The following is a 27,574-nucleotide window of genomic DNA, read 5'->3' on the forward strand; positions in this document are numbered from 1 at the left end:
GGGCCCCGGGCAGGGCTCGGCGGGGCCGCCGCATGAGGGGCAGCGGCGCGGGGCGCGGGCGGCTCCCGGAGCCTGCAACCCCTTCCGCGCGGAGAGCGGCCCGGGCCGCCTTCCGCCCAAACCCTGAACGGGCAACTTCGGCAGCCACTGACACGAGCGTTTTGTATGAAACCCATCGCTATTTATTAGAGAATGGCAGGGCTGGTTCCGATTAAGGTACGGACCTCTCCAATAAAACAGTACCGTGTTGTCCGAAGAAACAAATTGTTCACCAAATTTTAAAGATCGTATATAGGCATAATTTTATGCTTCAATTACAGGTTGATTTACCGATGGTTGGCAAAGGGTAGTGCTGCACATCAGAAACTTCTGTCCCCGCAGAAGTTGTTAGCAGAACGTGAATGGAAACCTCTCCCACGAATTACAATTGTAAACCGTGACAGAAAAGCACGCTACTAATAATGGTAACTGTAAGAGCAGGCACACGTTCAGTAAGACATTCATTAGAAGTATGCTTTAGGTGAATGCGCTTTGTTAACACCAAACAGAAGGTGGCTCTGAGAGCTCTGAAAGAGTTTGCTGCAAGGTCTGGAAACCTGAACTCAAAAATGGGCTGTGGTATTTCAGCGACCACACTGATGTACCTGCTTGCAGATGTATGCATCACTCATGAAATTAAACTTTCAGATATACGAGGTATAACACGTTAGACTAAATACTTGAAAAAAGGAGTCAAGAAATTATGAGTTTTATGAATTTAATTTTCTATTCCTTCTAAAGAAAAAGGCTTTATTTTTCAGCAGATTTTAGTGTATCAGCCTAATCTGGGGTACATTTGCCTCATATGCTTCTCTACAGAATTCCAGGTATGTGCAGTTGGTTTAAATGGCATTCAACCGTGTCTTTGCTCTGAGCTGTTTCACTTTTCTAAAGAATAAACTTTAATTAACCCCAAAAATTTTCAGTTCTGTGGCGTTTTTTTGGTTTGTTTGTTTTTTGTTTTTTTTTTTTTTTTTTTTTGGTTGGTTTGTTTTTTTTTTGCTTTGCAATCTCCATTTTGAATTTGCATCTGATTACAAAAGACTAAAACCAATACTCTGATACTACTTGAGCATCTTTTCTTCTGTCCCATGGAGAACTGCTTATCAGATGCTTACATTAGCCTTGTTTTATGTGATGATTACGAGGCACGGTGCTCAGTTTGCATATACAACAATTTATTACACCTTGTCCACTTTGGTTAATAACCAAATATTTTTTAAGTATTCATTTGTCACACCAATCATTTCAGGTAGGTGTTCATCGCATTCACTATTGGATAAAAATAAATCATATAGGTAGGGTACAATATGCTCTCTTAAAATGATGCCTAAAAACACTGACACAGCTAATGATATCTACTAATGACTAAAACCAGAGGTAAACTAATGAGAGGCATGACATACCAGCTAGACATGCAACATAACAGCCAAGTAGCATCTGCCAATTTGGCTTAAGGGTATTTTTTTCTTACATTCAGTAATCTAATAATACGGAATATAATCCGTGTTTAGGATGTCAAGTAACTCTTCAGAAGTTCATATAGACCATTTTGACACAGCAGCAGAGAGAGCAAAGGCACTCAAGACACTGAATAACATCAGGAGTTGAGGAGTGGAGTGTTTCCCAGCAGAGCTCTGTAAAAAAAAAAAAGAAAAATTTGATAAACCCATTCCTAATTAGTTCTCTTTCTCACTATTATAAAAGCGTAGAAATTTTCAGACAAATCTTTTTCTATTAGCCACTTCTATTATGTAGACACTTCTGATGTGAAAAGATCACGTGCCACATTTATATCAACAGGTGTTTTTCAGTGATAATCAGGGTCAAAAGCATGAAGCACCTATGTGGTCCCACTTCTCTTCATTTTTGTTAAGACTATTTCATTTATTATTTTGCACATGTGTTCTCAAACGTTTATTCATATGTAGGAAATTTGACAGATTTCAGTGTTCTGTGACATGTCTAGGAAGAAACCAGTAGAAACTACAAAGAGGAAAAGTTCTTACCACTTGACTGCCGCCTGAGTAAGGTGATTGCTGAAAACGAACAAACAAATACATTTATAGAGGTGTTCCCAGCCAATGGTTTTGAACACAGTTTTTTTTCCTATGATCAACATTTTAATAGCTTAACCCACAGCATGGTTTTAAGTTGTTTAAGAGGAAAGTTGAACTAATATTAATACAGAATGTTCTCTTTAGACCAATTCATCCCAAAATTGCTCTTTCCACCACCCAGGTTCTTTGTTTACTAAGCAAAAAAGATGAATGTGCTGTGATGAAAGTATCTTACCGGTTTCCCAGAGTAAGTGCTTCCTGAGCCAGAGCCACCCTGTGAAATAATTAGGAACTATTTAATTTTGTCATACAAGACTGCAGTGAACAGCGTTGGAAACTGAATCAATTGCCCCAATATTTAAATGCATCATTCTTATTAGAATGACCCAAGCATGTTCCTATGAGTAAGTAACAGAGTATATCAAAACTGTGCTGTGGGAGGAATAAATGCTGCCTCATCCTAAGGTTCAAGTTTGAACAAAATATACCAATTTTTATTGGTGATTTTTCTCAGACATTTACCATTGTAACATAATTTTAAATTTCACCTTCATTATTGTTACCTATCTTAAAACCCAATATCCTCATTTCTAACTTGGTTGCAGAATACTGAAAGAAAAATATCCTTACTGGCTTTCCTTGATGACTGCCTCCTGAGGAAGAGGAACCCTGGAAAAAAATACCTGGTTTTGACTCTAAGTCTATTTGTGCTTAAACATTCTTGCTATCTGGAATAAAAGACCACAGAAGAATAAACACTGTTTTGTATCCAGTCATCCAAAAATCCCAGGCCAAACCTTATCTGAAATATAAATATTTAACATCTTTCTGAGTATTCTTTCAAATGTTGTATTGGACAATTTAGTACAAAATTCCCAAGAGGAAAGAACTGCTTTATAGTTGTGTTTAATATATGGAATGGAAAAAATAACAAGATCCAATTAAACAATAATTCACCTGGTATCAGTCTATGGTTACATTTGGGAAAAAAAGGGCACCACCAACAAAAAAAGGGAAATGTTAAGAGTCCTTTACTCTACAGATCCTACTTAAAGAAAACTCTAATAAGAAAGGTAGTTGAAAATAAAAGTGGATACAGAAAAATTAGATGTTCTGAAAGCAATCTTATTCAGCATTCTGGTGAAGTGGCTCTGCTTACTTGAACGACATTGCCAACAGGAAATGTTACAAGCATTAAGTCTTTAAGAAATGCCATCAAATAGGTACAGAAAATGCCTCACCTCTAGGATTCATGTATCAGAAAATGTAACATTTATAGCCACTTTTTAATAAAAAGTACATCTTCTTTTCTATAAGAGATAAGCCAAAACATTTGTATCTCCTGCCACTGAATGACAAGACCAAGGTCCAAATTACATAGTAAAAGTAGTAGTCTGAAATGGTAGAAGTTGAAAATATGCATAGTTAAATGACAACTATTATTTCCCTTGAAAAGGAAGTGTTTTCTTCAAAGCAAGACAGAAACACTTAAGACCAATACATCCAAAATCAATGAAAAACTGAGCTCTGAGCACGAAGTGTATGATTACTTGAAATTTGAATAGAAATAGCTGTTCAAAAGTTCCTTACACATGCAAACACACACACACACACACAGACGTAGACAAATAAAAATCCAGTGGTCTCATTCTGTGATTACTAGAAGTTCAGCTACATAGTAAAGTGCTGTCTCAAAACCATGAACTGTGTGAAAATAAATAATTGCGTTTGCATTTGTTGATAATATCCCAGAGAAGTAAATCATGTGACACTCTCTGCATATTAAAGTAATTCTCAGAAAACTGTCTAGTCCATAACTAACTAAATATAGGTTTTTTAACGGGCGTATAAGAAAAAAGAAAAATAAATTTGATTGGTTTGTACTTACTGGTTTACCATGTGGTCGGCCTCCAGAAGGTCTGCCTCCCTGTGAGAAGTCAATCAAACTTGTATTAATTGAATGAAAGATCTTCTATCACTGTCTTGAGACAATTTCTGCAGTACTTAGGACAAGCTTATTTGGGTGTTCTTTGAACAAAAAAAAGTAAATGAGGTACCTAAAATTTACACTCTGTACTACACACCACAACAATGGCAATTTGAATCAAGAAAGCAGTGTTATGAAATAGAGCCTGGCAACTACAGTATGTTCAGAGGAATGTTTTACACAGAGCAGTAACTCTACTCTAGAGTAATTTTAACCAAATCTTTTATTCACCTTACTGAAACGACTTCGATCCGTATTTACCTCCACTGTTTAAACTTATTAAAAGGGCCAAATTAATGCATCTTTCAGCATCAAGTAACTGACCTGATCTAGAAGGTATGCTAGGGAAGAGTTAGGAGTGATGGGATGGAAAGAGAATATACTCACCTGCCCACCATACTGGCTGCTTCCTGAGGGATAAGATCCCTATTAAAAAAAATTACAGAAAATGAACAGCAGTTACTTTTTTCTGGGCAGAATGGAACATCACAGGACTTTTGACATGAGATCTCAGTAATAAACTGGAAAATATATTAATCTAGCAAGATGTAGTGAGAGACTTCTGACTTAATGCCTCTAAGTTCCTCAACAGCTGAAAGTAGTGAACTGGACAAACAGGCACAAAACACCTGCTAAGACTGTTCTGTTACATAAATAAATGGATCACAAGTGTTTTACATATAGCTCTATTAAAGAGAAAAAAATAATCGACTTTATTTGTGATTTTTTGCTATGTCAGATGAGTTCAGAGAGCATCATATGTATTATTGTAAAAACATTGTTATTATTACCAAAGAGGTAGTTTGGGGAAAAAATTGATTGCAGCTGTTAAAAATCCTCTCTGTTCTACATAAGATTATCTTTTTAATAGTGATACTGAACTGCAATGCTTGCTAGTGGAGTAAAAAGAAATTAATATTTTTAGTATGGTAGAGTGAGACATTGCAAACACAGTAATACTAATGAAAAATAAGCTCCATCTTATGAATCCATTTCATCTGTCAGCTATTTGCACTAGTAACATCTCTGAATCAGTGGCAAACAGTCTGCATATGGCACATGCTTAACAGGAAGAGACTTGAGTTGAAGCTGAAGAAGAAAGTAGTATTATTGTCTGCAACACACCAGAATTTATATTTTTAAAGCAGTATCTACTGCTATATTTTGTCTCAAATTTTCCAAGTATTTAATGTAAACATAAAAAGGGTTAATTAACATGATCACTTGAGATAAGAGGCATTCTGACATAAAACAACTAGAATTATGATCTATGGAATTTCTTTAAATGGGAATTTGTTTGTGCTACTCTATTTCAGCTACTGAGCAACAGTCCCTGTTTTCAAATATTTATTAAGAGGCAAATGACTCTAAAAAACTGTCAGTAATTGCACTGCATGATATTTTTCATTTAATAAATTGCAAGTAGAAAGATCTTGAAAACAAAGAAAAGTAGCTTGCCTGTCCGCCATACTGATTGCTTCCAGAATATGAGCCCTGTAAAAAGAATGCCGAATTTTGATAAATACTTTTTTTAATAGCATCAACAATTTTAAATGGAAAAAAAAAAAAAAAAAAGAAATCCTGGACCTCATTTAAATCATACTGATGACACTGATAGTAAGTAAGAAAGCTTCTATAATTACAGAGTAAAATTTTGGCTCTTGTATATAGAAGGATATAACTGAAATGACAAGAGTGATTGAATAAAAGCTCCATGCACTCTCTGGAATTATTGTACCTATCTCTGTGACTAAACTGAACTCAATATTTAATGGCTTCTGGGCAAATATAACACCTGAGCCATGTTTATTCCTGAGGAACTAATCTGTGTAAATGTTAGAGACAAACTGCCTACCTGTCCACCATGGTAATTGGTTCCTGTGAAATAGCCCTGTATTCAACAGAAACAGCAATGTTTACTCTGTATTAACTTCAATGTCACAAGAGGAAAACCAAGAGAACATACTGACCTATGGCAATGATCAAGTCATTTACACTGTTTACTACTATTCTGATTCATCTTGACTTGTATGTCAAGTAATATATATGTATGTATATATAATGTATATATAAATTATTATTATTATTATAATTTCTATTTATATAAATTCTAATTTATATGTTGTTTTCAGCACTTTTCATTCTCAGAATTGGCATATATTCCATGAGTTGTATACTTGGGCATGTCATTTTGCTTGATTACACAGACCAAGAAAGAGAAGTAGTCATCCAAGCAAATTTGACTATACTGACAAAACAGGTAACTGAACCCTCCTTTGGAGGTAAATTAACTTGATATCAGCAAAACAGTGGGGGTATTTTGTATGTTTGGGGATTTTTGCGGTTTTCTTTCAGGAATTTACAAAGAAATAGGAAATATACTAATTAGACAGAAAAATGGAAATAGCTTTAACTTTTCCAAATGTGTTGCTCTGCTCCATTCTGAAAGCATTTGGAGCCAAGATTTTAGATCTAAGTTTCACTAGTTTAATCATACTGTTAATAACTATCATAACAGCAAAGTCCAAAACCTAACAGGTCTGCTATGAGATATTTGGGAAACAGATTCTTAAAAAAGTCCCAGGCCTTTCTTACAAACTGAGTAGCTAGTTTTGAATACAATACTATGGTTGCAAGTCACTTAATATTTTTGTCTTTAGCAGATTCAAAATTGCTCATTTTAGCATAATGTGGAAAAAGCTTTCATCATACACAGAACTTCTCAGACAGAATTACTTCAAGAAATGGAGTTCCTTGGGAATTTTCCAGTATGTGTACATACTATGAGAAATATATAAAGACAAAGAATACTTACTGGACCTCCACCGGGGCACACACACCCACCCTGTACAAAACACAACCAAACTTACTTTCCTGGATCTATGATGGGAATAGGCCTCTGAATTAATTACAACTCACATTCTGCTACTGTAAGAAAATGGACTATAAAGCACTGCTCATAAACTTATCAGCTCCACTTAAAAAGGTAGTTTCTTTCTCCCTTCGCTGTCCTTTTGGGCTAGCTGTGCACTTACTGATCAAGTTTTTAAATAGAATCTTCTAATTTCTCATTTAAAATTTACAGTAAAAACCTACTCACTAAAAGGGTGAGTAAAAAATTCTGAAGAGTAATACAGATTTTTTTTTTTTCCCTTGAGATCAGAGCACCTAGAATTTTGCCAAGGAAGTGGTCACAGCACCAAGCCTGTCAGAATTCAAGAAGCATTTGGACAATGCTCTCAGACACATGGTGTCATTCTTGGGTGTCCTGCATAGGGCCAGGAGTTGGACAGGATCCTGATGGATCCCTTCCAACTCAGCATACTCTATGATTCTATAAATGCATACAGTGCTCTTTAGATGACTTCCAGTGGAGGCCTATTAGGTAACTTCTACTCTGATAAAGCTTAGTGAGAAGTGGCCAGGGGTTCACTATTTGGTGTCTCACTTTCCACATTCAATCTGAATGAAATGTGTGATGGGAAACAGTTCTTGTGAAGGAAAGTTACACAAAGCAATTTGTGAGTATATGACACTAGCAGAACTGAACAGTAGAGAGGAAAAAAGCTTACCTGTCCACCAGATTGTCTGACTCCTGAAGAAAAGCCCTGGAAAAAATTAGTAACTTAATTACTTCTGTGTTACTGGATAGCATTTTCACTTGTTCTCTGTCGTTCTCAGTCTTTCAAATTGCTTGCATTTAAACATTACACAAAAAATTGGCTTCTTAAACCATGATATGTTGAAGAAACATTTCCATGCCACAGGCCCCTGTATCATTTGCTCTCAACATGATCTGAAATACCAGACAGACTCCTACTCAGCAATCCTCAGTCAGTCTGGCTTAAAGCTATTCTATCTTACAATGTTCCTTTTTTGCAAAAAATACGGGTCTGTTTTCCTGATGAACTGTGTACCCAAACTGCAAATACCATGGAAGTAGAAGTTTTACCTGTCCACTGTACTGGCTGCTTCCTGAAGAAGCTATACCCTAAAGAAATGAGAAAGCATTTATATTTGTTGCACGTTCTTTAACTTATGACCTGTCACAGAAAAACACACTTTCATTTGTCTTCCATGGATTTAAGTGCCCCAGGGACACGAACATTTACTTTATAATAACACTGAAATCCACAGGCCTTTACAGTGGCTGCAGTTTAAACAGAACAATGACGTTTGAATCAAAGTCAGCTTCAGGCAGGTGTGAGTAGTGCTGCTGCCCTACTTTACAGCAGCCTTGTGTGTTTTGCTTATGTGAGTGGGCTGACACAGCAGAAAGTCAGATCTATTCTGCCTAAACGCTGTTTTGGTGTAAGACACCCCTTCAAAAAATATTCTGGTTTTCACAAACCTCCCCCCCAAACCAGTGAACAATGGAAAAAACAACTCATAAACAGAAAAACAATTCTCACCTGTCCTCCATAATGGCTGCCCCCTGGTAAAGATGGATCCTGAAGCAAAGGTGCCAATTATTTCTCAAATCAAAAAGCTTCTTTAAGGGCTTTTTAAAGAAACACTATTTTTGCCTCTTTTGCACAATGACAATCTACAGGAAGATAAACACTCAGCCTATTGCTTTATGTGTCACTCCATATTAGAGGCACTGGGAACCCTATCCCTCATCTTTCACTTCATAGGGCATGGAACTCCTCTCACAACTCCTCACCTTCTCCCCTCTTCCAATTAGAAACCGTACTGCTTCTCAGACACCAACTCTGATTCTGCATTTTGCTGATGGAAATGAGGTAGAGAAGGGATAAATCTGCTTCCAGCCACTCCTTACTCTTAGAGCTAAGAAACCTTGACAACAGCAGGGCAGGTTGGAGGATAGAACAAGATCAGAACTGCATTTAATACAACAGAAGCAGCAGATCTCCATAGTGTTTGTATTGCTTCAGATCATACATCTTTAGATACCTATCTATTATCAGACGAACAGAGTTTTCACAAAATATTTTTTTCAGTCAGTATAGAAGAAGCAATTTTTGATGTAGAAACTGTATGTTAGAATAAGACCTACACAGGAAGAGATTCTCACCTGTCCTCCATACTGGCTGCCTCCTGAAGAAGGGGACCCCTGAACAAAAAAGAATTAAATGACCTCTATATCCATGTCATAGTACCCCTTTAAACCATGTTCCAGATGAAGGAGTAGCCAGTTTCTTTCACTGCAAAACTGTGAGTGGACCAAACTAGACTGTGCCAAAATGGGTGAAACTCATCTGAATTTACCATGATGCATGAGAAACTCCATCTTAAAAACTCTTGTGGCTTGGTATCACATACATTTATAACCATTATATACTTAGCAACAAATTAGATAAAAAATGGACAGAAACCCCCAAACCAAACCCCAATCTCCTTAAAATGTTCTTTTACACAGAGAACTACCAAGTCTCTTTGATAAAGTAGCAAGGGAAGAATGCAAGGAAATACAACACAAGGGAAAAATACTCACCTGTCCACCATATTGGCTGCCTCCTGAGGAAGGTGAACCCTGAAAATAAACAAAAAGTGGAAACTGAAACTTTTTTATACCTATTTCATAGACTCATAGAATCATTTAATGAGGCTTTAAAAATTCTGGTTAGTTTCATTAAGTACTGATATATTTCAGAGACATGATGTCTAGTCCTGCAAATTTCAGGAGTCAATTGAGTCAACCATATATTTCACATTCTATTTTTTCTTAGTCTTGGATAATGATCTTTATCTGAACTTGTTTTGTTTAATCACAGTAGCATCCAAACACTACAGAGTAAGATTTACTGAAAAGATTTTAGATTAAATTAAAGTTAAGACAGACAGTCAGGTGGACAATAAATAAGCTACAAAAATGGGGACTATTAATGCTTACTTGTCCACCATACTGGCTGCCTCCATAAGAAGATGACTCCTGGAAAAAAAATTGATAATTAGTTATTTCTTAATATCTAATTACTGAAAAGAAGTGGCAAAGACATCTCCATTTTGTTATTTGAATGTTTGTGTGTAATTATCCCAGAATAAACTCTGTGGTTTTTGTCTTTCTTCAGTTCACAATATTATTACAGAATATAGACCACTGTCAAATTTCTTGATACATTAAACTGAGGTCCTTAATATGAGTCAAATATTTATAAAACAAATATATAATATAAAATATTAAAAGTAAGAGCTTACGTGTCCTCCATACTGGCTAGCTCCAGAGGAATATGAATCCTGTAAAGAATACCAGATGAGTGAATTACCTGCAGTAGGATTTCCTTAAAGCAAAACATGACTCTGCCAGGACAGCAGGAGCATGAGAGCAAGGTAAGAGTGAAGACAGGTGAGCAGGATTTTCAGAATACTTTAATAACTATAATTTAAGTTGAGCAAGGTAAATTGGGAAAATACCTGAGATCCTTAGCAAGGGTGGAAGGCAAAGACCTAGTGCTTTGTTTGTGTGACATGTTGGAAAGGTTAAAGTGCCATTCTTTCCAGTTCTTTCTCTGTTCATTTCTGGAGAGTGGCTTTTTTTTTTTTGGAAAGCTGAATGCTGGGCCAGAGCTAGCAGTAAAATATTGGCTACCTAACAGGACTCTGAAAACCAAACTAAGAAAATTTACTGAAACCTCATACAGTAAGAGGTCTCTTTAAAGAGGGGAGATTGGATTTGTTTTTCTTCATAGTGGAATTAGGTCAAATAGGAATAAAAAAGGATGCGTTTTGATTCATTCTTTCCCCATGCGTATTTTTTTTGTGAGCTTCATTTTGCAAGTTTCCCAAAACAAGGGTAGTTTTTGCTAAAAAACCCATTGTTGTAATTTTTAGTCCATATCTAACCCAGTGATGAATTTAATTTCCTGAGATTTTGCTCTTTTCACCCAGTTCCCATATAAAAACTGAACTTAACTGACTGAATGAATAACCATTGTTTTCAGAAGTGGCAAACTGTCTCTCCTTTTGGAATGAGTGCTTACTTGGCTATTGTACCGGCTGCCCCCAGAAGAAGATGAGTCCTGGGGAAAAAAAAAACAAACCAAAACAACCAGTTATTTTGGTCTAAAAGAAGTATTTTGAAGCAAAACGTCTCGAAAGATAGTAGTACATAAATACTAATACTAAACTTTCTTGCAGTAAATGATCTAAGAGGAATACAATCACATAAATCATTGTTCTTGGGGGATATTTTTACATAATTCCAAGGAAGCCAATGGAATTGGCTCCCAAAGTAAATATTTATACTGGTATCTACCTGTGTTTGTGACAACATTTTTCATTGTAAGACTTCTCTTTGAATGAAAACTGTTTCAAATGGAAAGAGAAACTGGGAGCGCTGCATGAATGTCTTGTATTTTTTAGTTACAATTAAAAAGAATGTCCTGTGTGTATTTTTAATTGTAACTAAAGTAGGTTATTTTCACAATTGTATGACTTCTATTAGGCACTGACTCTTTTTATCCTCTCTGGCCACTAAATTGATAAAGCAAACAGAGGACACACTTAAAAGCTAATGAACATTTACAGAGGAATCTGCTTACATTTGCAGAGGAATCGCTTCTGACTAAAGAAGGGGATCCGCCCTAGAAAGGAAAAAAGAAAAGGAAAATTAGCCTTTGTCTTTGATCATAAACTAGAAATTAAACAAAACCTTAGAATGTCTGTTCTATGGCATTTCAAAGGAAGAATATCCCAGTCTGAAATTATTTACACTTACACTTATTTTTATCAATTTGCCAAGAGAGAAAAAAACCTTTTTTTGGCCCAGAAGATCATAAATCATGAAGTATCATATTATATCTACCCATAAGTCATTGCCTAGGAAATAAGAGTATTACCCAAGGTGCAGGAATATCCTTTACATGCTACATCTTGATTGACCACATATGATCTGCTTTAGAAAGCAGGGATTACCCTGTTTCATAGTCCTTAAATAATTTCATACGGACTTAAAGGCACAAGTGAGAAGTAACTCAGTTTTTGTTTTTGTTTTAAATTTGGTAAACATTGATTTTTGATACAAATATTTGACTTGGTATTATTTTAGCTTCCTTTCATGATAGATCTTTTGTCAATCAATTCTGCTATTTAATGCAGTCTTTTGGGGTTTTTTGAGAAGAGGTACACATCTCTGTAAATATTGTGTGGTAACTGACATCACTGCTCAGAGAATGCAACTCACTGCCAGCTTTGGGGCTTCCTGGCTTTTATAAGAAATAATGCAGCCAGCAGCAGTAGGGAAGTGATTGTCCCCCTACACTGAGGGGGGACTGATGAGGCTGCCACCTTGAATCCTCTGTTCACTTTTGGGCCCCTCACTACAAGAAGGACATTGAGGTGTGGGATTGTGTCCAAAAATGGCAACGGAGCTGGTGAAGGGTCTGGAACACAAGCTGTGTGAGGAGCAGCTGAACGTGCTGGGGTTGTTTAGCCTGGACAAAAGGAGGCTCAGGGGGAACCTTATTGCTCTCTACAACTCTCTGAAAGGAGCTGTAGCCAGGTGGGGGTTGGTCCCTCTTTCAAGTAACAAGCAATAAAACAAGAGGAAAAGGCCTTGAGCTGCTCCAAGGGAGGCTTACACTGGATTTCAAGAAACAATTTCTTCACTGAAAGGATTATCAAGCACTGAACAGGCTGCTGGGGAAGGGGCTGAGTCACCACCCCCAGAGGTATTTAAAAGACATGTACATGTGGCACTTAGGGACATGGTTTAGTGGTGACCTTGGCAGTGCTGCGTTAATGGTTGGACTCAAGGCATATTCCAACCTAAATGATTCAATTAATTCTGTAACACTGAATCTTGGCATAATGAGAAATAACTCCTACCATATCAGAAACATCTAAGTCACCAAAGGAACAATGAATATAAAATTAAGAATACATTCAAATAAGTAAGTTGGAAATAAATAGAATCTAACATAATTTTCCAGTTAAATAGTTTAGTAAAAGGAAATGTATAATGAGCACTTACAGAACTTCCCCCAGAACAATCACATCCACCCTGTAAAGAATGCAGAAATTATTTAAGATATCAAGAGCACAGGACTGAAGTGGGTTCTAGTTACAACTCAAATTACTTCTACCATCCCAGGCATGCAAACCATAAAGCTACATTCTTAACTGCCCAACTTCTAGAACTGAGTCTATTTCATCCAATGCTACTATTCCTGCAGTTATTGTTCTGAAGGGGCAACATAGTGCTATTTTTTTTGTCTTCGAATTTTCTTATTTACAATTTTTATGATGTTAGAAACATTACTCATCAAAAGGATGAGTAAAAAATACTGAGTAGTACTACAGAAAGCAATTTTTTTTTCCTAAACAGGCCAGAGCACCTAGAGTACATGCAGTACTGTTTCATATTACAGATGATACAGAAAACAGGTGATTTTTACTTTGATAAAACTGGCTGTGAGATGGCCAGGAGTTCACCATTCAGTGTCTCACTTTCCACTTTCAATATGCATGAAATTTATTTAGCATCAAAGCAGCTACAGAAACTCAGATACATGTGCCAAACAGTTACTACTGGCTACTCTGGCTTGCAGGATGTCCAAACGACACGGCAAGAGAAAATAACGTGCTGCTGAGGCTTTGGGCAAAAAGGACTGTGGTGAAGGGAAACAGTTCTTGTGAAGGAAGGTTAAGAGAAATAAATTTGAATGCCTGACACTAGCCCAGCTGAAGACTGTGAAAAAAGAAAATCATACCTGTCCACCAAACTGGCTGCCTCCTGAGGAAGGTGAACCCTATAAATGTTACATTCTCATTTAAAAACTTTTCTTTGACACGTGCACTTAAATACAAGGTATTGTCTTTTACTCTTATAACTATGTTTCAAAAGATCTATCAGGTTGAGAATGCAATTTTATCTATAGAAAGATTAATGAGGATAAAATAAACCAGAGAGTAGTCTGGAAACTTAGGTATTACCAATCTGGTAATATCTTCTTGAAATATGTACATTGGGGGCAAAAATGCCTCACAATAACAACAAAGAAAAAAAATTTCCCACCTGCCCACCATACTGGCTGCTTCCAGATGAAGATGAGTCCTGAAAACAATAAAAATCACTTACTTATATTTAAAATATATAAATTATTCCCAAATATTTATTACTTTCATTTTTCCTGGTGTTAAAACATCAGTTAATACATGAATTGTATTTTGACTGCTCTGCTTGCATTTGGACTTTTACATAGAGATATATAAGGAAGAATGAATCAATCTTGTTAACAGATTAAAAATTGCTGTAATACAATATGAGGCCTCAAACTTTTGTATGACAGATACTTGAGGTCAAAAATACAAAGATTTAGTATTTACCTGTCCACTGGCATAGCTACCACTTTGAGAAGATGACCCCTGCAAAAAGAAGACCCAATTTATTTTTGTTTGAAATGGCTTCTGGAGAACAAGACTGTTGTACACACACAATTTTTAATTTTTTTATTCAAACAGTTTTCAGTTTGATTTCACAAGACATGATGCCAGATGTCATGATATTCTGGGAAATAAATGGTTTGGTGTAATATACTCATTGGGATAATTTTTAAATAGTACAGCCATTTTGGAAGGGAACTGTAAATAATAAATAAAATAGATGCTTACATGTCCACCTGACTGGCTGCCTCCTGGGGAATAAAAATCCTGGAAAAATGTATTGAAATTACATGAAAAAACCAAACCCCCAAAACTGGAAAGATCAGAGTGGAAGATAAACACTCCTTCTTGCTTCTCCCCATTCCTTATTTTTCTGTCATGGATTATTCAAGAAAAACAAAAAAAATCTGTTGTCTTTCTGTATAAAACAGCACATGCCCCTTCATGAATAATTGCTCTTTTGGTGGAAGATATTCCTTAGGATACAAGAGTTGGAAGAGTTATATCTCCAACAAAATAATTTATCAGTCTGTGTCATTAGAATAATTACAGTATGTGCCATGTAAAAATAATAGGAAAAAGGAAGCCTTCATAAGTAAGTCATGCAGCATAACAAAGCAAAGGGTTGCATTTAGAATAAGTGCTGGACAAATGATGGCATTGAAGCCCTTTGCAGTAAAGAATGATTTAAAAAGCACAAGGACTTGAACAACTAAATTGTGCTATCGCATTTGTGATGTAAGTTTGAGATTCAAGAGCACACCTCAGCATCAGTCAGGATTTCTAGCAGAACTTTAATACTTTAGCCATACCCTCATTCCCTCTGTGCTTGAGGACTTTCTGTCCCCCACTGGAAGCTGCCCCAGGGTTTCCACACAAGATGAAATTTAGGTGCTGGCAGTTGCCAAGCACTAGGGCCAGCACCTGGCAATACGTAAGGAAGGAGGGCTTACCCGCTCACTCTGGCCGTCACCAGTTGGCAAGGCAGAATCCTAAAAAATATCAGAATCTAGTTATTGCCATGGCAAATACTACTTTTTCTTTCTAGGCAGGGGTGCAAGGCAAAGGAAAGTACTGCTTGTGGGAAGGTTGAAGATGCAGGCTGTAGGATAAGCAGTCTACAAGTTCTTTCTCTACTCATTTCTGGAGAATGGCATTTCTTTATTTTCAAAGCTGAATCCTGATGTAGTGAAATAAAGGAATGAGATCACATCTCAATCTATTTTATTTCCTCCAGAATGTTTCAGTGAAAAACATCAGGATTTGGAAAGCTGTCTTGATTTTTTAAGACCAAGATGTGGTGCATATCTACTGTTATACCTTAGTTTCTTTCAGAGGGCTTTTTGGGCCCTCTGTAGTATCATATTTTAGCTTTCTTGAATATCCATAAGAAGATTTTGATATAGAAACTGCATTGAAGCTATTGACACAGTATACTTGTGACTAAAGTGCACAGCTGAATTTATAATTATTTGCACAGAGCAATTTCCTACTAACGAGGACCCTGGAAAACACTTTAAAATTGTAAAGTTTTATAAACAGCTTCAGCAGAATTAATAGGACATATACTTTAGTCAGGAGAAAAGGCATCTTCCTAGGAAAAGCAGGCAGTTTTCGCCACACTATATGAAAACAGACCATTCCTATGCAATATATAGATGAAGGAACTTGAGTCTTACGTATCTGGCAGTGGCAAAACAAACTAAGTGTAGTGCAAATTGGGGATGGAAAGTGGGAAGTAGTCATATACTAATATTGAGTTTTGATGGAAACTGTGAAATAAAAAGAGCTTTCCTTGTAATTGCTACTTCTAATAACCAATTCAAAAAATGTTTGATCGTTAGAAGTCAGAACTGTTGTAACTGCAATTTTAATTTGTGAAGTCCTTATCATGCATAGCACAATCATGTGACACCAGATAAGGTAAAGGTCCATGTAAGCACCTAGATACTTTAAAAGGTAGTGAATTATGATATTGATCTTGTTGAGAAAACTGCTTACATTATCTTCAGTTTCACTGCCTCCCATGGAAAGTGAATCCTGTAAAATGAAAACCATTTATTTTTATATAAAAGGACTCTTACATGCTCTTTTTATATAAAAGGACTCTTACATGCTGGAGAATATAAAATAGAAGAATAAAGCTAATTAACTGCTTAGAATCTCCAATTTTACCTAAGCTAGGGAATGTGCAAAAAAAGAAAAAATATGTAACTTTATCTGTTGCTTAAGCAGAAGAGGCTGGAAAAAGCCCCCTCCTTGCAAACATGCATTTTTATAAGGAAAAACTTTTCAATGAAGTTAATTTGCAAAGCTTTAATTCTTTATATTCAAAAATCCCATTTTTTAAACTTACAACAGCTTCTGCGTAAGTCAGGTGTGGAAAAGTAAATGTACAAAATATTTTCCTTTTGAATGAGGAAATGTTATGCTAATGCATAAACAATAAAGTACTTAAAGCATTGAATAGTCACAGGGCACAGTTAAAAACAGCATACATGATGCATCATGTTCTCTACATTATGGAAACATTTTAAGTTGCTACAAAAATAAAGAGAAACAAAAGTTAAAATGGCATTTTTGTGGTCATGGTCACTTAAAAGTAACCGAAACATAGAACCCAGGACACATAAGAACCAATACAGCAAGCTTAAGCTTTTGATGTAGGAGACAACATTTACCTGGCCATAAGCATCAGAACCACTGTATGTGGAAGATCCACCCTGTTCAGAAAACATAAATGATTTTCATATTGCAAACAGACTCTTTTTTTTGGATGCTTACTGTAGGGATCTCCTTCTTGGCAGATTTAAAAATATGATTATTTACTTAGTTATCAGAATGGTTAGGCAACTCAGAGTTATGTCCCTGTAAAACACTAATGTAACATACTTTTAAACTCAAATTCTAACTCCACTTTTGAAGAGACCTTTGTCTTACAGGTAATTCAAATTCATTGTTGAGAAGAATAAGCTGTTAAGGTTGGATGCATCCCACCTTTTACTCCCCTATAAACTTCCAGACTACTTAGTTAAAAATATATACAAATTTACTCATTTCTCAAAGAAAAGACCACTTTCATTAGAATGTAGTGAGAGCCAAAATACAGCTATAGCTGTATATTTACTTCACCCAGGGTATTGGCCCTCAGCAACATTTACACAAAGAGGAAAAAAAGAGTATTTACCTGACCGTAGGATTCACTGCTGCCATCATAAGCAGAAGACCCTCCCTGAACAGAAAATAAAAAAGGCTGATTAATTTGATTCTCCCAAGAAAGTGTTTTCGATCATTCAAGGGCACAATAGGAGTGAAAAGAAAAGAACTCTGTTATCTCTACAAACAAGAAAGAACACCTACCTGTCCGTAAGATCCACCAGGATAGAAGGAAGGCCCTCCCTGCAGAGCAAACATAGAAATTTACTGGTTTGTAGTTGAATTGTTTTCTCAAAGAATACTTTTAGTCTGCTCCTGTGCAGGCACAGTGACCAGAATATTCACCTGATTACCGGAGTAAGAACTGTGGGACGAACCTGGGCCACCCTGAAAGAAAAGCACAGACCAGCTATTTTCTTGCAGATGAGAGTTTAAATACCTGTATATCTGGTTCACACTTTATAGCCTGTCTCCCCATTTAGAGCTAATTTTTATATGCCTAAATAAAACTCAAGACCATTATTGTTAAAGTGGAAGAAATCTGGCAGCAATTTTCTTATCCTGCTGAAACTTGAATTCTGCAAAGAAACTGCAAAGACCATTCTCTACTGTTCCCTGTGAAGCTGCTCACCACCAGGTTACATCAGGGTTAATTTAAGTTTTCTGCTCTAGAGGACAACAGTTGGGTCTGTGTTACACTATGTCATAGCACCCACAATATTGGGAGTGAAGGAACCAGGAGGATGGGAGTCTGTATTATCCTGGTGAGAGAGGAAGAACAACTACCTGTCCATAGGATCCTCCAGGATAGAAGAAGGGCCCTCCCTGTGCAGAAGACAGAATGGGTTACTGGTTTATATCTGGCTACTCCTTCAGGGAAGGTTTTAGATGGAACTTCTGAATAGGGCATTTTAACTGAATGTTTACCTGGTTACCAGAATATGTGCTGTATGAAGAACCTGGAGCTCCCTGAAATGAAAACATAAACTAGCTATTTTCTTGCAAACCGGATGGTGGAAATACCAAGGTATCAGAATCTCACTCAAGGCCAATACTGTTGAACAAGAAGGGACTTTTTATCACTAACTTTTTTAGTTAGATGAAAGATCATTCCATGAAAGTTGTAAGCATAAGTGAGTCTTTTTCTCTGACAGATTTCATGTGGTAAGGTACAAACAGCTGATATAATTCTTAGGTGTTACTATAGACTCAGCTTTTGGGTGTTGTATTTCACAACAGCCACTACATGGGGGATATAGAAATGAAGATAAAAGAACTCTGTTATCTCTACAAACAAGAAAGAACACCTACCTGTCCGTAAGATCCACCAGGATAGAAGGAAGGCCCTCCCTGCAGAGCAAACATAGAAATTTACTGGTTTGTAGTTGAATTGTTTTCTCAAAGAATACTTTTAGTCTGCTCCTGTGCAGGCACAGTGACCAGAATATTCACCTGATTACCGGAGTAAGAACTGTGGGACGAACCTGGGCCACCCTGAAAGAAAAGCACAGACCAGCTATTTTCTTGCAGATGAGAGTTTAAATACCTGCATATCTGGTTCTCACTTTATAGCCTGTCTCCCCATTTAGAGCTAATTTTTATATGCCTAAATAAAACCTAAGACCATTATTGTTAAAGTGGAAGAAATCTGGCAGCAATTTTCTTAGCCTGCTGAAACTTGAATTCTGCAAAGAAACTGCAAAGACCATTCTCTACTGTTCCCTGTGAAGCTGCTCACCACCAGGTTACATCAGGGTTAATTTAAGTTTTCTGCTCTAGAGGACAACAGTTGGGTCTGTGTTACACTATGTCATAGCACCCACAATATTGGGAGTGAAGGAACCAGGAGGATGGGAGTCTGTATTATCCTGGTGAGAGAGGAAGAACAACTACCTGTCCATAGGATCCTCCAGGATAGAAGAAGGGCCCTCCCTGTGCAGAAGACATAATGGGTTACTGGTTTATATCTGGCTACTCCTTCAGGGAAGGTTTTAGATGGAACTTCTGAATAGGGCATTTTAACTGAATGTTTACCTGGTTACCAGAATATGTGCTGTATGAAGAACCTGGGGCTCCCTGAAATGAAAACACAGACTAGCTATTTTCTTGCAAACATTAACATAAATGAGTCCGTTTTGAATTTCTATTCTTTCAAATAAAACATCACAGCAACCATTAAAAGAGAATGCTGGTTGGTACTTTTTGTTAGAGATAGGAAAACTTTAGCATGTTCTGTTATTTCCTGTTCAGGTTAAAACATCTGGAAGTAGTACTAACATTTAATTTTACTCTTTCTAATTACAGAATCCTATGTCATACCTTGCAGACTCTATGTTTATAGATGATCATGACCTTGATGGTCTTTTTAAAAATTGCCTGAATACTGAACTTCCAAAGTGTAAAGAGTACTTAGGAGAGCATATTTTTCAGCTCACCACTTAAAGGAGAAGACTATTTACCAGTACATGACATTCACTATTACTGTCACTCCCTCCTTATATACAAAACAGGTAAAGTATTATTCTATGGTTAGACTGCTTCCTCTGAGACTATTTGTAGACTAAGATCTTGCCTTTAAATGAAGCTTGGAGAAAAAGCAGAACAACTGCAGTGTGAGGAATTTGGGGATCCAAATGAGTAAAACCATTTTTTCCTTTGAAACAAGATGGTGTAAATATGTATTGCTTTGACTCTTAATTTATAATATTCTTTAGGTTTGAAGAGACTTTTGTGTAACTCACAGCTTTTAAATCTAGAAGAATGCTTTTTGCAAGAATTTTTCTCCTGTACTGAAGAATCTTCAAGGAATCACAGAATCACAGAAAAATCTGAGTTGGAAGGGACCCAAAAGGATCATCAGGTCAAACTCCTGGCCCTGCACAGGACCAGCCCCAAGAGTCACACGATGTGCCTGAGAGTATTGTCAAAATGCTTCTTGAACCCTGTCAGGTTTGGTGCTGTGACCACTTCCCTAGGAAGGAAATGACTCTCTCTTTTATGTAAGATTTATGAATAGTAGTTTATTTGTACATATACATCTATCTGTAGCTTGCTTTTTCATTATTATTAGAATGTAACCTATCATGGCCAGTCTGTTTACATTCTAATCTAAGCACTGTAGCTGCCATGTGTAGAGGGCCCTGGAGAGAAAATGAAGTTCATTTTTAAATTCAGTTTATTCCTTTGCAAAGATCACTGAATTTTACTCTTGGCTGGAGGCAAAGATCAAGTCTACTGCTACACAGTTTATCAAAACTAAATTTGATCTGCTGATACGACTGCAAACCTGGAACAAGCTCTTGTGTATCAAAGAGGACACATTTGCACTGAGAATTGGTTTCTGATGTGTCCAATTTTGATGTCTTATTTTCTTCATGTTGAAAATTTTTGTTGATAGCAATTAAATATACTCTCTTCTCCCAGCCAAGTTGTTAAAAGCTAAGGGGTTTTTTTTTCACCAATTAAATCATGCAAAGAAAATGTTTATGAGAATGAAAACTTGCATAAAGATCTCCACATTTTTGCTTATAAATGGCTTTTTTTATAGAATCACGCAACAAATAAAAAGGTTTTTCCTCAATGAAGTTTCAGTATTATTTTAATAGACTAGTTTATGTTTTAAAGCAAGTAAGTCTTGATTACTGCTTAGCCTCAATTAGATGAAAGAGTTGGTATTATACCTGTCCAAAATTACCATTTCTATATTTTAAGTTAATGAAGTTAAGTTCAGAAAGCAGTAATTTCTTTATACAATTAGTTTGCTTAAATAGAATGGGTTTTTTAATAAAAAGAATAATCCACAAAATGCTTCTTGTTGAAATTGAAAACTAAAAAATACTACACCATTCAAATGGGTTTATGTAAATACAGCTTCAATAAAAGGTTAAGAAATATGTATCCTGATAGAAGACAGGTGACTTTAAAATCCAAGATGACTTTAAATGCCAGAAGCCTGGTAAAGCTAGTCTATAATGCCCACATAAGCACATTCCTTGGCCTTTTTCCTGGCACAGAGGCATTGCCTAAAAGAAAAGATTATCCAGTGCAACTGAAAATGAAATTTCAGTGATTCTCTTTAGGGGAAAGAACAATTTAAATGTTGATTTAAGAGATTATATTTTGAAATATATTTTGACATATTGAAATATCAACATATTTTGATATTTTTAGTCACAGTATTTTATTGTACCAGTAAGAAAGACAAGGAAACTAAGCTGGATGCAACTAAATACAGTGGTTACTATGAGGTATATTGACTGCTTTTTGAAAGTAATGAATAATTAGCTCATAATAGTCAAGTGACAGAGCATCTGGATCACCAAGCACACTTACAGAAAATAAGTGGCCAAATGGTAATTATGCAGTTAAGTGGAACTCATTCTTTCATTTAATTGTGTATAGTTCTACCCATACTAAGGAAATTACCATGAATGTTTAGAGTTAACCAAATGTTCATATTTACAAGGTGATTAATTCAAAATACTCCATTATATAGAAGGAAGTATAAACTTAGAAAAATAATTACCTGTCTATGACCACTGCTTCCATCAGGACAAATGCAACCACCCTACAAATTAAAAAAAAAAAAGGAAACAAATATTGCTTTGTGGAAATCTAAAATAAAATCTTATTTCATATGCAAAACTACGTAGGGGAAGAAAGCCTGTGGGACTGCAGAGTAGGTGTGACCTTTCCTGTACCTAGAACAAATGAGGGGAAAGGACAGATGTGTATGTTAATGTTTGCTTTGGAAGTCAGGCTGATAGTGCATCTCTAAGTGATTGTCTCAATGACAGATGCCTCAGCAAGAGGGAAGAATCAGGGTAGTCAGGAGTATCACCATTGTGCTATCACCAATAAAACACGTTATGTTGAAACAGTGCTAAAAAGTGACTTCAGAGAGCCATTTCTGAAAAATTTAATGTGAATAGGGTGACTTCGTTTACAAATTAATGGATAACGTCACCAATCTTCTACATAAAACTACTTAAACTCTGACTCCTGAATTTAATTAGTTTAATTACCAGGAAGATATCTGAACAAAATGATTTAAAAATAAAAGAAATCCTGACCTGATTACTTGATCCACTGGTTGCAATAAATGATCCACCCTGTGAAGAAAAAAATTCTATTTTATTAAAGCATTTTATTAGAATCTAAAGTATAAAACTATGTAGTGAGAAACTCTTACACAAACTCTATTACTTCCCTGCACCAACAAGCATAACCTGTTGAATTCCTGTGAAAACATATATTAGGAGGAAACATAATTAAATTACTTGCTACAAATCACAGGGAATGGGCATTAGGAAAACTAATTAAGAAAACAGTTACCTTCCAGAGCTCAGAGATCTGTCTGTACCCTTGAACTAAATGTCAAACTCTCTGAGACAGAGGACTTTGCTAATGTTAAATCTACATAATGCTTGGTGTACCACGATTTCAGATCCCTGGGAAGCTGATAGGTACCAATACAAGAGAAGATACTAAAAAACCAGAACAAGGTCCCACTCTGGATCAGTTAAATTTCCCATAATTCTCTAATATATACACTGCTGCAGCAGTACATAATCCTACAGAATATGAAAGCTGGATGTACTTTTGTAACAGAAATACGTAATCCCTAACATGTGCCTTCTTACCAAATGCTAAATAAAACAATTATATATATGGCCATTACCATCACTAGAGCATGAATGTTTCTAAAAAAAGAATCTGAAACGATATAGTTTGTATTTTTCAAATGAATTTTACAAAATGTTACATAAAGAAACACCTGCAATTCTTACCTGCTCGGTGGGGTGAAGGAACAGAAGAAACTGTGTATTCTGGGCCCAATATCACTATTTACAACTGTGCAAAATTATAACTTTATAGGGAAAATGTTGTCAAATCAAAATGGTATCCTGCAGCACAGAAAAATTACTGGAACCTAATTTTCAAATTGAAGTGTAATTTGTCAGAAAGCTCCTTGATATCATTCAGTTGACACTATGTTATTACCTGGATGTCAGAGTGGCTGCTATTTGAAGGAGAAGATGCATTCTGTGAAGAAACAAAAAAATGACACATTTATTTGTAAGGGTAATAAAATAAAACACATAGTTCTATTAGGAAAGAACGACCTAACCCTAAACAGAATTAATTCTCTTTTGTAGACACTAGATCCTTCTTCTTTTTTGTAGGTAATACACAAGGAGCTACAAGGTTACCACTACCAGCAGTGGTTCAAAAGAAGTGACAAGAATGGTTTACCTGTACATCATAGGCTCTTCTGCTTAAAACATGTGATGTGTCCTGTAAAAAACAGTAACTTTTACTATTAGGAGATGAAAACTCTATGATCAGTGATACATCTTTTTTTCATTCCATATTATTTGTTTATAACAGGTGCAGACCCATTATTGTGTACATTGAGTAGGAATGCATTATTATAAAATAAAAGGCTATTTGCACATAATTTTTATAGGCTACTTCTGAGTCTGACTTGCAACTATACAATACACATATCTGTATCTCCTACACAGCTGCTGAGCACAATAAATTAGCAAACATTATTATTCCATCTTTCTTCAACTAAAATGTTAGCTGTCCTTTGTTTGTATGATACTCATTTAATTTTAACTTTAGCTTGGACCAACTCTGTATGTGCTTAATGAAGAACAAGAATTTGAGCTGCCCTATACTTCAAAGCATGATTTTCATGTCTTTTTTTTATATATATATTTTCTTTAAAGAAATTCATCCAAAGAGCAAATACCCAAGTAATTTTATTTTACTTTCCCCTTATTTAGGAGAATATCAACTAGTGAAAACTTAATTAGGGAAAAATTAGGTATAATTAAGACAGATTAGGTATAGGTTGGACCAAAATCCTACAATCCTACAAGAAAAAAAGTGATACTTACTCGGGCAACAAGAACTTTCTTCTTTGCACAACCAGAACGCTGTAAAGAAGCCACAAGCCTGCTATTACTTTATGGGTGTAGTCATCTACATGAAATACTTTAACAAAAATCTACTACTTGTCAAGGTGATGTTTGGAAAAGGAAAATGTCCAGATATTTCATTGTATTAGCAGTAAGAGCCTTAAAAAGCATATTCTTTGTCTGTTTTCACTTTATCCCTTTCAACAGAAGTTCCTGCTTAGGGGAGTCTCCCTCAGCTGAACCACTGTAGTTTAGAGAACAATCTGTAAAAGGATTCTCTCTTGTTGTTTTGTTGGGGTTCTTTTAGCATTCCCCATCCTTCTTTGTGAGAAAGTTTAGAAGCAAACTCTTTTACAATGCAGTCCAGCAATACGGACTGGATAGAGAGATAACCAAGGGAATACTAACATCTTTCATGAGCAAAGGAGGAAGTGACGACGCTCCTAAACAGGGCTTGCTGATGAAGGATGGTTTTTTTCAGAACATTTAGAATTGAACATAGTGCAGTGCATTCAAGGTAAATACAAGCCAAAACAGAAGATGTTTTCAGAAGGCCTCTGTACTTTCTAGAATACATTTGGTGCAGTACTTAAGTACTACAGAGGAAAAACAGGGAAAACAGGAATGTCTGAGAACTGAAAAGGCAAGTAGCTGATGACAGAAGGTTACTCTAGATGGCAGTAAAACAAAATGAGGTTGTGACAGATGGGAAAGCTTCTCTATGAACAGAAACAAGTAGGAGAAAATGTAATTTATTTACACAACAGTGTATTTGCTTGGTGACAATCTACCCATGTCAATTCACTGTTTCTGCTTGTAGGACAGATGGAAAGTCTTGACACAGATAATAATACTGGGTAATACTGGGAACAAATGTTGCTTTAAAACAGCAGCATGTAAGTGGCTTTAAATCTGAACGAGTGAGCAAAGCTTGAGATGGCTACATGCCTCATGTACACGGGTGATTAATTCCCAAATAACTGTCCAATTAAAGTGGATATATTATGAATCGAATATATTAGTATATATTCTTAGAAGTATTGTGCCATTTTAATAATTGTGCAGCAGCCTTGAGTACAGAGAAATGATTAACTTTTTGAAGGGTATTATAAAGCAATCATATAGTAAAGGTCAACAGGTCTAATATAGAAGTGTTCAGTTACTAACACTGTCTTTAATCATTAGAATAATACAGAACAAACAAAGTACTTACCTGATTATTAGCACTGTAGGTAGTGTCATTCTGGAAAAGAATACATTATTTCATTTTTTGAGAATTATTTAAATAAAGTAAGCTTACAGAAAATTGTTTCTGATACTGCATACAGACATAACAAAAATCACTTATTGCTGCCGTTCTCCACAGCCTTGTCTAAATTAGTTTGAAATTCTACCGTTCTAGTCTGAAAAACATTCTAATAACAACCTTAGATTGGTAGAAATGTAACATGAAAAGCAGTGTAATATCTGTCACTTCCTGCATTCATTGTATGTACCTAAAGATTTTCTTTCAGGTTTGGTTTTTTTTCTTTAATTAGTGTAAAATTTACCCTTAGACTTTGGGGAAAATCTTCAGCTACAGGAAAGGCATTGAAGTATTTTTATTCATATTTCATTTCATCATGTTAAATGCATTTAAAAGCACTAAGTGTATCCATTAACATATGTATGACAATTTGCAGCAAGAGAAGAGGCAGTTGCTCAAACAGCTATAAGTGTGGAAACTCAGCATTCTTTCTGGATCATTCTGCTCCAAAGACTGCATCTAGTAGAGCAACATTTTCTCATCTACGTGAAAAATATTGAGATGAAAATATATTAGAGACAGCATACTCACATCATCACAAGCATTGGGATTACTATCATCTGAGAAGTCTTGTGAGTCCTAGAAGGACATCAGATACCAGTTATTTCCTCAAAAGTATGAATTGCTAAACATACACGTTCATGTTGTCCTCTACAAGACAGAAGAGATGCTCATGCAAAGGAGAAGCTGAGTTTAATTAAATGTGATCTTTATAAGGCAAAAAGGAGCCAAATAATAGCTGCAATAGTGACTGACAGGGAATGTTCCAATCTTCAGTAAAGAAATAAAAAACAACAAAACAAATCCAAGCCAAGAAAAGCACAGACACAATTATGTTTTATTACATCCTTGAGAAAAATGATGCAGGAACTACGAATAATATGTAACCAGGAGAAAGAAAGAACTACTTACCTGATTCTCATAATAGGTATCTGAAGATGATCCACCCTTTAAAACAAACAAAAAATGCAATGAAAATTGGAGAAAATTAGGATATAGAAAACCTGATTTTGAGCAGAGGCTAAAGTTTATATGAACTGAGGTACAAGTAGTGAAATAGAGTATTACTTACTTGGCCACCACCATAGTTTTGTGAGTAGGATCCATCCTATAAAACAAACAAATACAAACTCTACTTCAGAAGAAATTGTGATTTGGCTCAGAAACTATAAAGCTGGAATAAACAATTGACTAGGATTCCTTTGAAAAAATACAATTTTCAAGATATCTGGATACATTATCAAATATTATAAAAGTTCTTACCAGGACAAAATCAAGGTCTACCAACCTGATTGTCACTGTAACTTTGGGAGGATGATGATCCACTCTGCTAAGAAAAAACAACAACAAAATAATTAGAATTTACATTACCATAGTGCAGATCAGATATTGATCAGCCATCACAGAAGTTAAAACCATCAAAAAACCTCAGTGGGAGGCAATACTTACTTGGCTACCACCATAGTTTTGGGAGGAGTATGAACCACCCTGTGAAAACAAAACAGCAACAGTTATAATGCTGGAGAGCTGAATTTTATCTGAGTGCATACAGCTATCCTATGTTGCTGAGTTCTATGGAAGTTCTATTAACTTCCACTTTTATGTAAGTGGAATTTCAGGGCTGATAAAAAGTGGGCCTGAAGAGAATGAGTTACAAACTGGACACGGAGAGACTCTGCAAGAGTCTATATCCCCATGAGCAAGAAAACTGCACTGTGGATTAGAATTGCTTTAAAAGTTTTTATCAATG

At 35.9% G+C, this 27,574-nt stretch overlaps 1 protein-coding gene across 11 annotated transcripts in view; it reads right to left on the bottom strand.

The window, feature by feature from the left end:
* Positions 1-60: 60 nt before the first annotated feature.
* LOC138113801 (hornerin-like) overlaps positions 61-27,574 on the bottom strand; it is a 49,527-nt gene continuing 22,013 nt past the window's right edge. For 4 of the 11 annotated variants that reach the window (XM_069022586.1, XM_069022591.1, XM_069022584.1 and 1 more), the window contains 46 exons: positions 27,274-27,312; positions 27,113-27,154; positions 26,897-26,932; positions 26,737-26,772; positions 26,356-26,403; positions 25,732-25,761; positions 24,498-24,536; positions 23,845-23,886; positions 23,593-23,634; positions 22,662-22,700; positions 22,115-22,156; positions 19,624-19,665; positions 19,483-19,521; positions 19,042-19,083; positions 18,901-18,939; positions 18,517-18,558; positions 18,376-18,414; positions 17,935-17,976; positions 17,794-17,832; positions 17,621-17,665; positions 17,115-17,156; positions 16,435-16,473; positions 15,387-15,425; positions 14,662-14,700; positions 14,377-14,415; positions 14,066-14,104; positions 13,761-13,799; positions 13,022-13,051; positions 11,592-11,633; positions 11,031-11,069; positions 10,249-10,287; positions 9,944-9,982; positions 9,545-9,583; positions 9,125-9,163; positions 8,499-8,537; positions 8,039-8,077; positions 7,659-7,694; positions 6,902-6,931; positions 5,942-5,977; positions 5,545-5,580; positions 4,474-4,512; positions 3,988-4,026; positions 2,730-2,768; positions 2,335-2,373; positions 2,049-2,078; positions 61-1,676 (listed from right to left, as the gene is read on the bottom strand). In XM_069022586.1, coding sequence (XP_068878687.1) covers positions 1,578-1,676; positions 2,049-2,078; positions 2,335-2,373; positions 2,730-2,768; positions 3,988-4,026; positions 4,474-4,512; positions 5,545-5,580; positions 5,942-5,977; positions 6,902-6,931; positions 7,659-7,694; positions 8,039-8,077; positions 8,499-8,537; positions 9,125-9,163; positions 9,545-9,583; positions 9,944-9,982; positions 10,249-10,287; positions 11,031-11,069; positions 11,592-11,633; positions 13,022-13,051; positions 13,761-13,799; positions 14,066-14,104; positions 14,377-14,415; positions 14,662-14,700; positions 15,387-15,425; positions 16,435-16,473; positions 17,115-17,156; positions 17,621-17,665; positions 17,794-17,832; positions 17,935-17,976; positions 18,376-18,414; positions 18,517-18,558; positions 18,901-18,939; positions 19,042-19,083; positions 19,483-19,521; positions 19,624-19,665; positions 22,115-22,156; positions 22,662-22,700; positions 23,593-23,634; positions 23,845-23,886; positions 24,498-24,536; positions 25,732-25,761; positions 26,356-26,403; positions 26,737-26,772; positions 26,897-26,932; positions 27,113-27,154; positions 27,274-27,312 — 1,848 coding nt within the window. In that variant the 3' untranslated portion in view covers positions 61-1,577. The remainder of the gene's footprint in view (positions 1,677-2,048; positions 2,079-2,334; positions 2,374-2,729; positions 2,769-3,987; positions 4,027-4,473; positions 4,513-5,544; positions 5,581-5,941; positions 5,978-6,901; positions 6,932-7,658; positions 7,695-8,038; positions 8,078-8,498; positions 8,538-9,124; positions 9,164-9,544; positions 9,584-9,943; positions 9,983-10,248; positions 10,288-11,030; positions 11,070-11,591; positions 11,634-13,021; positions 13,052-13,760; positions 13,800-14,065; positions 14,105-14,376; positions 14,416-14,661; positions 14,701-15,386; positions 15,426-16,434; positions 16,474-17,114; positions 17,157-17,620; positions 17,666-17,793; positions 17,833-17,934; positions 17,977-18,375; positions 18,415-18,516; positions 18,559-18,900; positions 18,940-19,041; positions 19,084-19,482; positions 19,522-19,623; positions 19,666-22,114; positions 22,157-22,661; positions 22,701-23,592; positions 23,635-23,844; positions 23,887-24,497; positions 24,537-25,731; positions 25,762-26,355; positions 26,404-26,736; positions 26,773-26,896; positions 26,933-27,112; positions 27,155-27,273; positions 27,313-27,574) is intronic. The other 7 variants (XM_069022585.1, XM_069022589.1, XM_069022588.1 and 4 more) reach the window with 7 other exon arrangements.

The sequence above is a fragment of the Aphelocoma coerulescens genome, chromosome 8, assembly GCF_041296385.1.
Source record: "Aphelocoma coerulescens isolate FSJ_1873_10779 chromosome 8, UR_Acoe_1.0, whole genome shotgun sequence".
NCBI lineage: Eukaryota > Metazoa > Chordata > Aves > Passeriformes > Corvidae > Aphelocoma > Aphelocoma coerulescens.